Below are 17,552 nucleotides of genomic sequence, written 5' to 3'. Positions count from 1 at the left end.
GACTCAAGGTAGACCATTCAGACTCTCTTCCTTAGAAATGTGAATTTGAGTGGAGACCCTGAGGGAGGGGGATAACTAGAGCTGAGTCAACCAATGGCAAGGCCCTAAGGATTAGTAGAGGTGGTGCTGCTCCTGAGGTCCAAGGCCGCCATTGCTCTCTTCTTAAGAGGCTGGATGGCCCAGCTCTCCCTTGACTTTGTAAGCCAGCAGTGTTTTCAGTTCTCACCTCAGTTGGTCAATGAGTTTCTGTTGCTTACAACCATGGAACCCTGACTAATGCAAGATCCTAATGATTTTACACCTGAAGGAGCAAATGTTTGGCCTCCAAACTATTTAACCACACCTCCCAAACAATAAAAAACTTTTGAGTAAGTACATTGTACATAGATAGAAAGGCAGTCTATTCCCTAAATATCTACTAGTATATTAATATAGATATTACGAAATATAAAATGAAGATAATTTTAAAAGATGAGATTAAAATAACTGTAACAGAGGTACGAGTATTTCTTTATGCACGCCAATGATGTTTTGCAAACACCCTGGTATTGGCTGACACTCCCTTCAAAGACTATGGTATTGGTGTAAGGAGTGCTGGGGTAATAAATTGTAATGCTCCTAGAGTTTTATATACCCTTCAGTGCCTGCTGAGATACTGCAGAAAGAATGTTTTATACCTAGTTCCTGTAAACTGCATGGAAACAAGAAAAATTCAGCCCCGATTATAAAGAAGGAAAAATAGTCTCAAAATAAGTTAAGAAGAAAAAATGCAACTATGTAGAATAAGAAACCAGTAAGTCAGAGAATATTGGAAGATTGTCACATTAGAAACAGGATACACACCCAGCTATGAAAGTGACAGATGAGTCATTTACCAAATCTCGTGCTTGTTGACCACTTCTGCAGTGACTGTTAAACCTCCATACCATTTACCAACACAGCCAAACAGCTTCAGAGCTAGAAGGCAACTCAATGGCTCTAAAGTTCATTTCAGATTAGTAAACTTCAGCTGGAGAGAAAAATGAGTTTCCTGAGGACAAATGGCATTTTCACTCAATATAAATCCTCACAAGGAAAGTAGCTAAGGAGGTAAAAAAAATATAAAATTCTATTAAAAATGATTGACGCAAATAACTTTATAAGGCAACGGGAACCCAAATGATGAGTTCAGGAGCCCTAGGATGTCAGGATTAGCAAAATCATCTTGTCCAGAGAAGAACTAATGGAATAAGTCACCAAAGTAAACAGTTATATAAGCATCTCAAGGGAGAAAATGCCAAAGGGTGGAAAATTCCAGGCAGAAAGTTAGGATAGTGAAAGGTTATTGAAAGAACAGGAGGTCAAAAAGAGATCAGGACTGAACAGAAAACAGTAGAAGAGAGGACAATAATCCACTGAAAGTCAAAGGCACAGGAATGTGAAGCAGGTTTATGTGAATGATTCTTTAGCCCTTCGGTTGACTACACTGCTGGGGGATTTTCGTGCTATTTTAGGCCCCTTCAGTACGGCTTCCTGGGCTGTTGGAAGGCTGTACAGCAAATCTGTTCCCTATCGCATTAGTCCCGCTTCTAGGGAAAAAACTGTGCAGGTTTCACACCTGCAGTCAAAAGGTCTCTTAGGGTCTTAGCAAGTCAGAACAAACATCACGTGTGTGGTTTCCAACATGGTTCAAGCAGACCAGAAAATTCCAGGGACTTGATTGTCTATAACCATACGGGAAAGCTCTTGACATCTCCAGAGGCCAAAGGGAAGACCATGGGAATTTTTGTTTGTTTTGTTGTAAACAAAATACTGCAGGAATAAGAACTGAAATTATAAAGATGTAGAATTTCTTCAAGAAGAGGGGCCATAAAATGTATTACACTACCCAATATCCTCATTGTGGTAATGAGGTTAAGACAGTGCAATGATTAATCTTATGAGTCAAGTTGGCTAAGCCATGGGGTCCAGATATTTGGCAAAATATTATTCTGGATGTTTCTGTGAAGATGTTTTTGAATAAGGTTAACATTTAAATCAGTAGATTTTGAGTGAAGCAGATTATTCTGCATAATGCTAGTGAACCTCATTCAATGAGTGAAAGGCCTTAACAGAACAAAGACTGACCCCCACTGGGCAAGTTCTTCCAGCGGCCAGCCTTTGGACTCATGGCACCTCTTCTCTGGGTCCTCAGCTGCCAGCCTACCATCAGATTTTGGAGGTTGCCAAGCCTCCAGAGTTACAGGAATCAATCTATCAATCTTTCACTCATTCTCTCTCTCTCTCCCCCCCTCTCTCTCTCTGTACTCTGTATCTCTGGAGAAACCTAATACAGATTTTTGGTACTGAGAGTGGTTCTAGAGGAACAGAATCTTAAAAATGAGTTTTTTGAATTGGTTCTGGTGCTTCCGGAATTTGCTTTCCAATCTCATTAGACTAAATGACACTATTAGCTCTATTTCCAGTAGTAAAGAGCACTGATATTCCATGGGCATGATGTGGCAATAGAGATATGCAAGTATCATCACTGGATACTTATAATCAAGCACTTATAAGAGGTCCAGTTCAGGGTGACCATCTATATGATCTCTTTAAACATTTTTGTCAAACTATTGAGTATATTGAGATTGCCTGGTTGCTTCTAATGTCACTGGACAGAGTAAGGACAGAAAATGATGAACTCGGGGCTTCACATTCCCAGCTCAAGTGCTGCATAAATGACCCAAGAGCTTCTATGTCTGCACTTAAAGAGACCCTTCTCTCATGTAGCTGAAGAGCTGACATTGCTGAAAACCAAGCCCAGAATCTCATCTTGCAAGATTCTAAATTAATTTGCCAACTTCCCATGGTGTCTACTGTTAAAGTGAGGGTATTATTGAAAAGGAAAGGGATTCTAAAAATTGGAATGTGGATCTGTTGAAGCTGGGGACTATGAACTCCTAAACTATGATGAGTCTTCTTTGCTGGTACAATTGAGCCCTCTAACCCCATGGAAGAAGATTAACCTTGTATTGCCTGAGGACACTGTAATGGCCTCCTCTGATGTACAAACAGTTGCCTTACTAGATACTACTTACTCTTTTCAGGCCCCACCCTAACCACCTCTCTCTGCTTCCAAACCTATAATTAGACTTAAGTCCCAACATGACCCTAAAGATGAGGTGAAAACTTTGTTTGTTTGGTTGGCTCACACATGGACCAAATAGTGGTTCCCAGGACATGAACTTGTAATACCAGAACTATATTAGTTTACTCTAGAGGAAGGGATTCAAAAGCTTAAGAACATTGGAATATTAGAGTGGATTTATCATTTAAGACCTATTCACCCAACATGGGAGGGGCCACAGGCTACATGTTTCAAAAGAACTGCAAGAAAAAAGTTTTTGAGGGGAGCCCCAGCATCCCTGAAGAGCTCTGTATCGCTCTTCTCTGTAGGCTAGAGCTTACAATGGGAACTGTTGCCACTAAGCTGGGACAGCTAAATGCAATGGGAATAATTGGGTCACAGGGTGGCAGGGCCAAGTGGTGACCCTCATTTACCAAAAGCAAAGTGGACATGGTTACCATAATGGGGAGCAGAGTCAAAGCAGTATGAGTCTGACTTGCAGAGACCGATAGTGTTGCCTGCTTGATCTCGGTGTTCCTAAAAGTTGTAGATGGGAAGCCTACTAAATTCTTACTTGATCTGTATAAGCAAAATACTTCTAGGTCAAGTGAAAAAAGCCTAACTTGAATCATAAAAACAGACATTCATGGCTCCTCAATCAATTCCAAGACTTCAGGTATTTTATGGACCAGAAACACTTAATTGAAGGGGAGAACCCCAGCACACTGCCAAAAATGTATACTGTTGCTCTTTCTCCAACCTTTCAAAAGGGAGCAATGGCTTTTTTGTAGGGTGCACTGGGGACAAGGAACTAATCAGACTTTTCTGGGATTACTGGACACTAACTCTGAATAGACACTAATTCCAGGAGACCCCACGGGTAACTGTGTTCCACCAGAGTAGGCACTTAACAGAGGTGAGGTGAGCACTGGAGTTTTAGTTCAGGTCTATCTCACAGTGGGCCCATTCTTTTGTTTTCTCACTGCTGATTTAGGAGATTGGAATAAATCAATGATTCTTCATTACTCTTGGGTTACAAACTACTTGGTGAGTTTCATAAAAGTTTTATACTTTCTCAATAGGAAATTCATATTTCCATGTTTGCAAATGAGAAATATCAAAAATCTTCTGACATTCCTGTACTTAATACAGCAAATGAAAGTCAAGGTTATTCTAGCTTTAACATTTAGTGAGTTGATGAGATGACACAAGGTAATTGATTCTATGCAACCACCAGTTCTATCAATACTAATGTGATTTCCCTTAAAAATGTGTCTTCTCTCCAGTCCACCTGGCGCCAAATCTTTCCCTTTCTTTAGTCAATTCTTTACTCAGCTCATATAACCGAAATGGTGCAATGCTTTCTCTAAAGACATCAAGATCACTACTTGCTGCACTCTCCTTGGCTTTGAACACATGCACTATGCAACTAGAGCTGTCTGCGCCTGACTTTGTGTTTGTGTGTATAGTACTGAACCTCAGTTATAGAGAGTTCAGTACATATAATTCTCCTCATTCTATACTATCATCACTAATTTTTTTTATTATTGTTCAATTACAGTTGTCCCCATTTCCCCCCATTACTCTTCCCTGCCCTGCCTACCACCCACCTCCCACATTCAATCCTCCCTACTGTTGTCTTTGTCCTTGGGTCCTTTATACATGGTCCTTTACTTGACCTTTCCCCTTCTTCCCCCTGCTATACCCCTCCCTGCTCCTCTCTGGTCACTGTCAGTTGCTCTTTATTTCCATATCTCTGGTTCTACTTTGCTAGCTTGTTTGTTTTGTTGATTAGGTTACACTTATAGATGAGATCACATGGTATTTGTCTTTCACTGCCTGTCTTATTTCACTTAGCATAATGCTCTCCAGTTCCATCCATGCTGTCACGAAGGGTAGGAGTTCCTTCTTTCTTTCTGCTGTGTAGCATTCTATCGTGTAAATGTACCACCGTGTTTTGATCTACTCATCTACTGATGGGCACTTAGGCTGCTTCCAGCACTTGGCTATTGTAAATTGTGCTGCTATGAACATAAGGGTGCATGAGTTCTTTTGAATTGCTGATTCTGGATTCTATATTCCCAGCAATGGAATCACTGGGTCAAAAGGCAGTTCCATTTTTAGTTTTATTGAGGAACTTCTATATTGCTTTCCACAGTGGTTGCACCAGTCTGCATTCCCACCAGCAATGTACTAGGGTTTCCTTTTCTCCACATCCTCACCAGCACTTGTTGTTTGTAGATTTATTAATGATGGCCATTGTGACTGGTGTGATATCTCATTGTGGTTTTAGTTAGCATCTTTCTGATGGTTAGTTGAGTATCTTTTCATATGTCTATAGACCATCTGCATGTCCTCCTTTGCCCATTTTTTAATTAAATGGTTTGTCTTCCTGGTGTTGAGTCATATGAGTTCTTTATATATTTTGGAGATCAAACCCTTGTCCAATGTATCATTGACAAATATGTTCTCCCATACAGTTGGTTCCCTTTTCACTTTGCTGATGTTTTCTTTAGCCATGCAGAAGCTTTTTAACTTGATGTACTCCCATTTGTTTATTTTTCTTTTATTTACTTTGCCCTAGGAGAGATAGCAGCAAAAATATTGCTACGTGGATATCTGAAGTATTACTGCTTACATTCTTCTCTATGACTTTTATGGTGTTATGACTTATATTTAAGTCTTTTATTATCCATTTTGAGTTTATTCTGGTGTATCATGTAAATTGGTGGTCTTGTTTCTTTTTTTTTTTTTTTTTTGCATGTACCAGTCCAGTTCTCCCAATACCATTTATTGAAGAGGCTATTTTTACTCCATTATATGCTCATGTCCCCTTTGTCAAATATTAATTGACCATAGAATATGGATTTGTATCAATGTGTCTGTTCTTATGCCAGTACCAGACTGTTTTGATTACCATGGACTTCTAGTATAGTTTGATATCAGGTATTGTGATCCCTCCTACTTTGTTCTTTCTCAGGATTGCTGAGGCTATTCAGGGTCTTCTGTGGTTCCATATAAATTTTTGGAGTATTTGTTCTGAATCGTGAAATATGCCATTGGTATTTTAATAGGAATTGCATTGAATCTATAGATTGCTTTGGGTAGTATGGACATTTTAATAATGTTAATTCTTTTAATCCATATACACAGTGTATGCTTCCATTTACTTGTATCTTCCTTAATTTCTTTCTTCAGCATTTACAGATTTCTGAGTACAGGTCTTTTACCTCCTTGGTTAAATTTATTCCTAGGTACTTGTTCCTATAGTAAATAGGATTTTTTCCCTAGTTTCTTTTCTGATATTTCATTGCTGGTATCCAAAAATGCCATAAATTTCTGAATATTGAATTTGTATCCTTCTGTTTTGCCATATTCACTTATTAGGTCAAGTAGTTTTTGGTGGAGACTACAGTGTTTTCTATGTACACTGTCAAGGTACACTATCATGTCATCTGTGAATAATGACAGTTTTATTTCCTCCTTTCCAATTTGGATGCCTTTTATTTCTTTTTTTTTGTCTGATTGCTGTGGCTAGAATTTCCAATACTATGTTGAATAAGAGTGGTGGAAGCAGACACCCTTGTCTTGTTCCTAATCTTGAGGGGAAAGCTTTTAGTTTGTGCCCATTGAGTATAATGTTGGCTGTAGGCTTCTGGTATCATGTTCCTTTATCATGTTGAGGTATGCTCCTTCTATTCTCACTTTGCTGAGTTTTTATCATAAATGGGTGCTGGATGTTATCAAATGTTTTTTCAGCATCTATTGATATGATCACATGATTTTTGTCCTTCATTTTGTTTATGCAGTGTATTATGTTTATTGATGTGCCAATATTGTACCATCCTTGGATCTCTGGGGTGAATCCCAGTTGATCATGGCACATGATCTTTTTAATGTATTGCTGAATCTATATAGCCAATATTTTGTTGAGGAGTTTAGCATCCTTGTTTATGAGAAATAGTGGCCTGTAGTTTTCTTTCTTTGTTGTGTCTTTATCTGGTTTTGGAATTAGGATGATAATGGCCTCATAAAAAAGTTTGAGAGTTCTATCTCTTCTTGAATTTTCTGGAATAGAGTGGATAGGAGTTCTTCTTTAAATGTTTGGTAAAATTCACCTGGGAAGCCATCTGGTGCAGGGTTTTGGTGTGCCAGGAGTTTTTTTTATTGCTGCTTCAATTTCACTAGTTGTTAATGGTCTATTCAGGCTTTCTGCTGCTTTTTGATTCAGTTTTGGAAGATGGTAGATTTCTAGATATTTGTCCATTTTGCCCAAGTTGTCCAATTTCTTGATATATAGTTGTTCATAGTAATTTCTTACAACCCTTTGTTTTTCTGTGGTGTCAGTTGTGACTTTCCCTCTCTCGTTTCTGATTTTATTTATTTATTTGGGTCCTCTCTCTTGTCTTCTGGATGAGTCTGGTTGAAGGTTTGTCAATTTTGTTTATCTTTTCATAGAATCACCTCCTGGATTTATTGATCCTTTGAATTTTATTTTTTTTTTAGTCTCTGTCATTTAATTCTGTTCTGATTTTTATTATTTCCTACCCTCTACTTGCTTTTGGCTTTGTTTGTTTTTTTTTTTTCCATTTTAAAGTTATTTATTTTATTTTTGAACTCTTTTTTCATTATTGTTCAAGTACAATTGTCTCCATCTTCCCCTTACCACTCCCTCCCACCCCAGCCATCCCCACTTCCCACCCTTGATCCTACCCCCCTTTGGTTTTGTCCATGTGTCCTTCATAGATGTTCCTATAAACACTTCCCCCTTTGCCCCCCTCCCCCATTATCTGCTCTTTTGTTGTTTCTCTAGTCCTTGTACATGAGGAGTTAGGTTGTTTATTTGAGATTTTTCTATCATCTTCAGGTAGGCCTATATTGCTATCAACTTTCTTCTCAGAACTGCCTTCACCATGAGCCATATGTTTTGGGATGTTGTGTGTTCATACTTATTTGTTTCCTGATACTTTAGATTTCTTCTCTGATTTCATTGTTAACCCATTTGTTATTTAATAACATGTTATTTAGTCTCCATGTATATGAATATTTTTGAGTTTTTTCCTTAAGGTTGGTTTTTAGTTTCAAGTCATTGTGATCTGAGCACATGCTTGAAATGATTTCAATTTTCTTGAACTTTTTGAGTTTTTTTTTTGTGTCCTACCATGTGGTCTATCTTTGAAAATGTTCCATGTGCATTTGAAAAGAATGTGGACTTTGCTTCTTTTGGGTGAAAGGTTTTGTATATGTCAAGTAAGTCCATTTGATATAGAGTGTCATTCAATGCCACAATACCCTTGTTGATTCTTTGTTTGGAAGATCTATCCATTGTTGACAGTGGGGTGTTAAAATCCCCTATGATGACTGTCTTGCTATCAGTCTTTCTTGAAGTCCTCCAAGATTTTTCTTATATATTTAGGTGCTATTATGTTGGGTGCATATATGTTCACTAGGATTATGTCCTATTGATGGACTACCCCCTTAAGTATTATGTAGTGATTTTCTTTGTCTCTTTTTTATGGCTCATGTTTTGAAGTCTATTTTGTCTGACATAAGTATTGCTACCCTTGCTTTTTTTCCTTGTCTGTTTTCTTAGAATATTTTTTTCCATCCCTTTTTAGTCTGTGTAGATCTTTTGTTCTGAGGTAGGTCTCTTGTAGACAGCATATATATGGGTCATGATTTTTTATCCATTCAACTACCCTATGTCTTTTGATTGGAGCATTTAATCCATTTACATTTAATATTATTATTGACAGGTTCTTATTCATTGCCATTTATTCCATACCTGTGTTTCCCTCTCTTTCTCTCTCTTTTTCTTATACCAGTCTCTTTAGGTTCTCTTTCAGTGCTGGCCTGGTGGAGATGTATTCTTTTAGCCTTCTTTTGTCTGGGATGCTCTTTATTTCAACTTCCATTTTAATTGAGAGCCTTCCTGGATAGAGTAGTCTTGGTTGTAAGTCCTTGCTTTTCATTACTTGGAATATTTCTTGCCATTCCCTTCTGACTTGTAGGGTTTCTGTTGAGAAATTGGCTGATAGCCTTATCAGAGCTCCCTTGTATGAAGCTAGCTGTTTCTCCCTTCCTGTCTTTAAGATTCTTTCTTTGTCTTTAAGTTTTGCCATTTTAATTATGATGTGTCTTGTGTGGACCTCTTTGGGTTCATTTTTATGAGGACCCTCTGTGCTTCCTGAACTTGTATGAATTTTTCCCTTATCAAGTTAGGGAGGTTTTCTGTCATTATTTTTTCAAACAGTCTTTTTATCCCTTGCTCCTTTTGTTCTCCTTCTGATATTCCTATGATGCAAATGTTATAATGTTTCATGTTGTCCTGAAGCTCCCTTAAAATATTCTCATTCTTTTTGAATCTTTTTTTCATTTTGTTGCTCTGACTTGGTATTATTTTCTATTCCACTTGCTGATTTGGTCCTCTGCTTCATCTAGCCTGCTTTTGTTTCCTTCTAGTGTATACTTCATTTTGGATATTGTATTCTTCATTTCTTCCTGGCACTTATTCAGAGTTTCTATGTCCTTTTTCATGCTGCTGTAGTTCCCACTAAGTTCCTTGTAGCTCCATAAAGTTCCTTGTAGCTCTCATTGAGTCCCTTGAGCATCCTTATAACTATTATTTTGAATTCTATGTCTGATAAGTCCCTTGTCTCAATCTTATTTAGCTCTTTTTCTGAGGATTTCTCCTTTCCTTTTGATTGGAGGTTATTTCTTTGTCTCCCCATTTTAGGTGACTCTTTCTTTTTGTTTCTGCATCTTAGAATGCTCAGTTTTGACTGCCTTTCTTTGTGGGGTGGCCTTCTGTAGTAGGAGTTTGGTGGGACTCAGTGGTGCAATCTCTTTGATCTCCTGATCTGGATGCTCTAGGGATGCCCTTTATTCAGTTCATACAGGCTCTCTTGTAGTACTTGGGCTTTGATTATTGGTGGCTCATTCATCGGTGGGTTCTCCCCTCCAACTGGCTGACTAGGAGTCACAACCCCTGCCACTTTGTATGCAACCTTGTGAAGCATCTTCTGTACTCTTTGGCTCAAAACTTCGTATCAGCTAAGATTCCATTGATTGTTCAGTTTTTTTTTGCCAGAAGATCAGCCGAGAATCCAAGTTGGGTGTTAGAGGACTCAGCTTCCACCTACTTGGTCACCTTCTTCCAACTTCGCTGTTTGGATGAGATGCCAGCCCTTGACTGGATCAGGGCCTCCACCAGTAATCTGGAATTTTGTTCTGGCCAGGTCAGCTGTAATTGCCTGGAAGATACTGTAGTTGTGGATGAGGTTTGATCTCAACATATTATTTCTATAAAGCACTAGCTTTCAAATTTTCAAGATTTATTCAACTACCATATATATATATATATAATCTTTAGACATGTATATATACACAAACATCTTTAGACTTCTTTGTTAATTCTCCAACTCTACTCCATGACTTAAAAAAATTTTGACATTAAGTTCAACCTTAGAGAAAAGTTGGTAAGAAGAGTACAAATAATTTTTATCTAAACCATTTGAGAGTAAGTGGGTTACATGATGTCCCTTCCCTCCAAATACTTTAGTGTGTAATTGCTACAAACACGGGCATTTCCTTAAACACCCATAACACAACTCATTAAGTCAAGATATTTTAACAGATATATTTCTACCATCTAACCTACAGACATCATTCAAATTTCTTCAAGTGTCATAAATATGTTCTTACAACAAAAGGACCCAAAGCAGGATCTTGTGTTGAACTTAGTTATCATGTCTCTTTGGTCTCCTTCAATATGGAGCAGTTCCTTAATCTTTCCTTGAATTTTATGACCTTGACATTTTTAAGATCTCAGGTTTTGCTTCTTTTCATTCATTTATTCATGTATGTAACTATGAAAATATAGATTAATGATTTCTATTTATTCAGTGGGTTTCCACTGTTACCATCATTACTATCATCATTTTGAAGCTCCCAGATTTTATCAATGAGAATAGCTTCAATTTGGCTTCTGTGTCCTTTTGACATGTCTCTGTTGTTCTTTGAGCATTTCCTTACTTTTTTGGCACATTAAGGTCCAGGTTCATCTTGTATAGCCCTGAAAATCAGCCTTTTTCCAATAATCCTTGCTTCTTTTTAGTTAGGAATTATATTTTAAAACCGAGTTAGGTGCTTGATGTGCTTGCCTTTGAGGCAGCAATGCCTGTGAGCCTTCTTAGTGGAAACATCTAGGTAGCATGTACGTACACACACACCCTTACATGTGCTGTATTTATTTTGACAATATATCCAGCTATACATGTTGAAAACCTCGAGTTCACATTGACCTCTCTGATTCTAATCCAACACTATTGAGTTCAGTTTTTTTCCCTTTCCATTTGTCATTCTTTTCTCCAACAGTAAGAAACCTGGCTCCCATTGTCCTTATTATTTTTCCTGATTGTATTAAGCCTCCTTTATATAACCAATCTCTTGTCACCATCTTGACTACTCTGCAGATGCCTTTGTTACCTAGCTCAGACTCTGACAACCTGACTGGGATCACCATACTCCTCCTAAACAAACTCTCTCCTTGTCCTACTCAGGGACTCAATACCCGTCCAAGCCATCACTACCACCACTCTCCCAATACAGATGCATTCCTCACCTGTTTCACATCCAGCCACATGCTACACCTTGCACTTCCATGCTTGCTCTACCCCACCTAAAGGCTTTTGTTCTGGATTATTTGAGAAGAAAGGAAGGACTAAAGGGAACTTCAAAAATTTAAAGTTCAGATGCAATTGCCTTACTTGATACTAAAAAGTGAGTTTTAATAAATAAATCACAACTTCTCTTTGACTTATATTACTCATTGGAGATTTGGTCTAAATTTGGGCATGTGGGTAATAAGAGATTTAAAGCCATACAATACTCTGCCATAAGAACAATGTATAAATAAATCCCATGAAGTACATTCTGTACTTTTGTAATGAAATGTTAACCAACCTATCAAAAATGAAATTCCCCAGAGAGAAATCCATAGACATGAGAACAGAGAACTGCCCTTCAAATTTAGTCCCTCTTTCACTTTTCTATTCTGGACAAGGGCTGCTTTTTCAGACATTAGTTGACTTGCCTGAAGGGGGTTGCCTCCTGGGAGGTCATATTATTTATTGACTGATCACACACTAGTGACTGCTAACGTATTTCATTAATAACATTTACAAGCTCACTTGTCTTTTTGATCTCTGAGGTGTCTGGTGGTTTTCTGTGAAAGCATATCCCAGTTAGCAAAAAAAAGAAAAACCAAAAGATTTTCTTAACTAGTATTACCAAACTGAATCTTAGTTTTAGCATAATTAAATAAAAGCTTGCTATTTAAAATAATACTGAATTTACTATAGCAAAGGGCTAATTTTTTGGAAACAGAAATAAGCATCTATTTTAGGAACTCAGATTTTCATTATTTAGCAACTATTCAATAATACACTTATTTACTATTTATTGAGTACCTACTTTGTGTATAACACTGAGCTGGTGGCTACATGAGATTATAATTTCATAATAAGGGTAATAGTTCAGATTTTTAAAAAATTATAAAATTTCAGTAATTTTACTAAGTAGTTTACCTGTATTGTCCCATTTACTCTTCACAGCAATCAACTGTATGAGGTAGAGACTTTTTAAAATTCTTGTAGATGAGCAGATTGATGTCCTTGGAGTTTTTCAGTGACTTTCTCAAGGTCACAAAATTGTGTAGAAAATCCTACTTCTCATTCATTTATTCAAGAGTATTTACTGAGCCCTTTCAATGTGCCAGGACCAGTCTTGGTTCTAGGGACAAAGTGATAGACCAGATGGAGAGCCCTGTCACCATGAAGCATATAGCTTGGCAGGGAAGGCGGTCAAATTAAACATATGGTTACAATCAAGTGTGACAACTGGCTGGCTACACAAAGTATGGGGTGTTAGGGAGGCACTCAGCCGGCAAAAAGAAGTTAGCTGTGTCCTTGGAAATTCTGTCTCCAGATGCTAAAGAAGTTAGAGCAATTTAGACAAAACTTTTTCAACTGATAGCCTGAGTCTTGCTACAGATTCCTATTTTTTAAGGTTAAAACTGAATATTACTTCAGTCATTTTCTTGCATTTCTTCTAGAATAAACCTTAATCTCACCCTAGTCAGAGCGATGCCTCAAGCAGACTGAGGTGAAGATCATATTTTTAGATAGGCAAAAGAGGAATGCATGCTAATAAATTTTGGAGTACTCCTGAAAGTACTTGGAAGTAATCAAATTTTCAAGTACTCTGAAGTGCTCAATTACATGTGCCAGAGCCGCTGACTGAGGAAGAGTGTGGCACATTTAAGGAACTGAGAGAAGCTGACCAGGCTCTTAGACAACAGGGGAGAGGGTACCTTACAAGCACCAGGAGTATAAAAAAGGTATCGATCACTCAGTGCTTACTCTGTGCCAGCGCAGAGGACCATAAGGAAAGTCCTTTCCAAGGGCTAGTGGAAGCTGCTGAAGAGAACAGTGAGCAAGAGAATGGCAGGAACACTTGTGCTTTCTGAAAGGGTCCCTCTGGATGCAGTGTGGAAAATGGACTGGGAGGAAGAGAATGAGACTAGATGCAGGGAGGTTGGTAAAGCGTACAGAAGCCCAGATCAAAGATGATGGCTAGGACTCAGGAGGAGTAACTAAGACGGAATCTAAGGCTATAGATGTATACTATAGAGCCAGAGCTTTCTGACTCAGTGTGGATGCGGAAGGTGAACACAAGGGAAGTCTCAGGATGAGCCTAAGATATCTGGCTTGAACAACAAAACAGACATGGTGATTTTCTAAGACAAGAAACTCTTGATAGGGAGCAGATTTCTGGGGATAGACGAGGTAGTGGAGCTCGATTTTGGACATTTTCAGGACTGGTAGCTATCCCAGTTCACATCTTCAGTATCCAATAATGAACTTACCATCTATTTTATAAGGTGAGAAATTCAAATAACATACATTCTAAAACCTTTACATTCATCTATAGTCTTCATGGAAATTGGATTTAAACATACAATGAGGACATTGATTTTCGGTTGGACTCTGCAGTCTGTGGTTTACCACATCTAGTCCTTCTGCCCTTGAGAAGTTTGATTATGCATGCGCCTCTGTCCTCAGCCTTCAATTCGTAAGAAAACCTACAAATCATATTAGGTGAATTGAATCCATGTCCTCTTACCATGGAAAGCAGGAATATACACATTGTCTTACATACAAAAACTAGCACTTTAGCATCAGACCTAGGAACACATTTAATAGGCAGGGGCCCTCTTCTAAATGCTGCTGAAAGTTAAGTCTTTAAGCCAATTAATCTAAAACCAAAGCTCTCATTTTCGTCAGCTTTCCAACTTATGACTACCATATGAGATATCAGATAAAAGGTCACCTTATTTATTATCTAGGCATATGTTTTTAACCTACATTACTTTGGAGGATATCCCAGGAAGTTACACTTCTCAAACCTACTGGTTTACTGAGTTTTCCTTTCATGACTGAGAAGCCGTTTACTTATACTTCTTTAACACTTTTCATCTAGGCTATACATGCTGTAACCACTCTTTAGAGCAAGAAAATTAGTTAATTCATGAGATATCCAGTTAAATATTAAGTTATCCATTTGGGTCTATTAGAGTGGAGCTAAAATTATTTTCTGAGAAGAGTCAGGACCCATGGAACAGTAAAGAGCATTTTGGGGTGTGTGTGTGTGTGTGTGTGTGTGTACGCTTAATTTCAGGCACAATTTCCTATTAGTATCCTAACCCAGCCAAATTGTTCAAACATACAACTTTGAACTCAACTAGCAACACAGACTAGCTGTGTCCCTGTTATTAATCAGGAATAAACTGTCAAACTCACAGCTGCTTGGTAGTTTTCAAAAGCTCACCTGAGGAAAAAGAAAAGGCACATGCATGTTTGTTTGAAAGATATGCTAGTCGACTAGTTATCCATTCTTCTCTATAGACAGTCTGAAATTTATTCCTAAATTAAGCTAGATCTTTAGAGAGCTACATATGTGGGTATTAAAAAATTCATTTCTAAAATTAATCAATGAACTTCTCTTAGCTTCAGTTTCCAAAATGCAAAATAAAGGAACATTCATTCATTCAATGATCACTCACTGAACTACTAATATCCAAAACATTGGGTCAATAGAACAAGACATAGTCCCACTGCTCAAACCCCAGTTTATCTATCTAAGTATCTTTTTCTATGACCAAAGAGATAATTATAATTCTATGTGACAAACACAAAAATGGAGAAATATATAATGTACAGAAGCACAAGGAAGGGTACCTTTCCCAGCCAGAGTGCAGGGCAAGGAAAGGGGAAGAATGACTGAAGGACATGGAGATGTCTAACAATTGTGCCCACCCGCACAGAATTAGGTATTGTTAGTAGTCATCAAATGAGAGGGGGTGTGGGAGAGCACTGTCAAAACTGGTAAATCACTACTCAGATGAAGAATACAGGTATCAGCTAGGGTGCCCTTGGCTGAAGGGCAGAAACTACAATTGGCTTATTAGTAAATATGAAAATTCATTATCTCACATGACAAAAGGTGCAGAGAACTAGGGCAAGCTCCAAAGTCGGTTGATTTAGTGGCTCAATTATGTCATCAAAGACCCTTGTTCTTCCTGTCCTCAGCTCTGCCTTTCTCAGGGTTGGCTTTCCACTTGAAATGGAACACCTCAGGGCAGAACAAGGTGGCTGTAGCAGTTCAGGCATCACAGTAAGACACAGAGGGTCCCAAGGAAGAAAAAGACCGTCTTTCTCTTGTACTTCCTTCTGAGGAGGGAAAAAATTTCCCCAGAGACTTTCGAAAATTTCCCCTCCCACCTCAAAATCCTCCATTTGAGAACATGCCCATTTGTAAAGCAACTACTAGTAGAGGCTGTAACATTTTAGGCTTAGGGTGGCCTAAAAGGCATCATTTGGGGGTGCCCTCTATTTTAGAGAACCAGCCACATACACACACACTGCTACAGAGGTGTTATGGGCTAGCTGACTTGAAAGAAGATGCTTTTTCTTCTGGGAATCCCACATTTGCCATTTTTTTAATAGTTAAGAGATTTTTTTCTAATAGCTGTAATTACAGTGCTTCTTTGTTGAAATGAAAACTGAAAACAAGTACACAAAAGCAGTTGATTACTAATTATGTATTGAAAACCAAATTTTAAAAATTTCTGCACTTTCTAACCTCAAGGAGACACAGCTTTTTCTCTACTTCAATGCCTGGAAAGGAAGGCAGATGGAAAGTGATGAAATCATATCACAGTACTCATTTTCCAGCCCAAACTCATGCATTTCAAAAAAAACTTACCAAAATCTACCAGTTTAACTCCACCTTCAGTAGTCAACAAGATGTTATTTCCTTTTACATCACGATGGATAGTTTTGTTGTTATGCAAATGCTGAAGTCCCTAGAAGGTAGAAGATATTTCTTTTTATTTGATTTGATTTTTCTATTTTTTTATCCTTACCTCAGGACATGCTTTTTGATTTTACAGAGAAGGGAAAGAAGCGAGAGGAGAGAGAAAGAAACATCGATGTGAGAAACATTGATCAGTTGCCTCTTACGTGCCCCAACAGACCAAACGTGCAACCTAGGCATCTGCCCTGAATGGGAATCAAACCCATGACCTTTTGGCTTATGGGATGCTGCCACGCCAACTAAGCCACACTAGCCAGGGTGAAAATATTTCTTTTTAAAGAAAGTGTCAAACAAAAAAAAACATTTTTCAGATGGATGCATTTGTGCAAAACCAACTGGAAACACAGTGAAAATTAACACTCAAGCATTCTCAAATATTTAATAATGAATGAGTCATATCAAATTATATCATTGCCATTTTGGACTATATAAAAATTCCTAAAATTGGGGCATGCCCTCAGTTTTTATTGAATATTTTATTAAAATGTGTTATTCTCAAAAGAAAACATTCTATACACTTATATTAAATACCAGCAAATAAAAGCCTCACTCTTAGTAAAAAATACACACGATCTACTTCATCATAACCACAATCTCAGAAATACACTTAGATCAGAACCCAGGGTTCTACTGACACAAGGCATGTAGATTTCTAATGGAAAGAAGATTGAGTATGCTAAACATTCTTGATTTTGCAGATACTCTTGCATCAATACATACTAATGCAGTAATGTTTTTCTAAAAATAGGATCCACATTTTTCACTGAACTAGAACTGCCTCATAATTAATGCACTAACAATTTAAATTGCCTTACCATTAGTGCTTCACGTAAAATATAGGCAATTATGGGCTCGTTCATTCTTTTACCCTTTTTCAGAAATCCTTTCACAAGATCGGTCACTGATCCTCCATTGCACAGCTACAAAAGAATATTTCAAGATTGATATTAAAATGAATATGACATTTTAAGTACTTGCTATAAAAGGTTTCCCCCAAACATTTAAAAGTTGTTCCTTTTTTTTCTTTCAA

The 17,552-nt window shown here is 37.8% G+C and overlaps 1 protein-coding gene across 1 annotated transcript in view; it reads right to left on the bottom strand.

Annotated features, from left to right (window-relative positions):
• Nucleotides 1–17,552, bottom strand: part of MYO3A (myosin IIIA) — a 211,290-nt gene that overhangs the window by 156,045 nt on the left and 37,693 nt on the right. Inside the window, exons 5-6 of the mRNA XM_024575935.3 lie at nt 17,338–17,442; nt 16,412–16,511 (exon numbers count right to left, since the gene is read on the bottom strand). Of these exons, the coding sequence (XP_024431703.2) occupies nt 16,412–16,511; nt 17,338–17,442 (205 nt within the window). The remainder of the gene's footprint in view (nt 1–16,411; nt 16,512–17,337; nt 17,443–17,552) is intronic.

The sequence above is a fragment of the Desmodus rotundus genome, chromosome 4, assembly GCF_022682495.2.
Source record: "Desmodus rotundus isolate HL8 chromosome 4, HLdesRot8A.1, whole genome shotgun sequence".
Lineage (NCBI taxonomy): Eukaryota > Metazoa > Chordata > Mammalia > Chiroptera > Phyllostomidae > Desmodus > Desmodus rotundus.
This window is presented reverse-complemented; position numbering and strand designations above follow the sequence as displayed.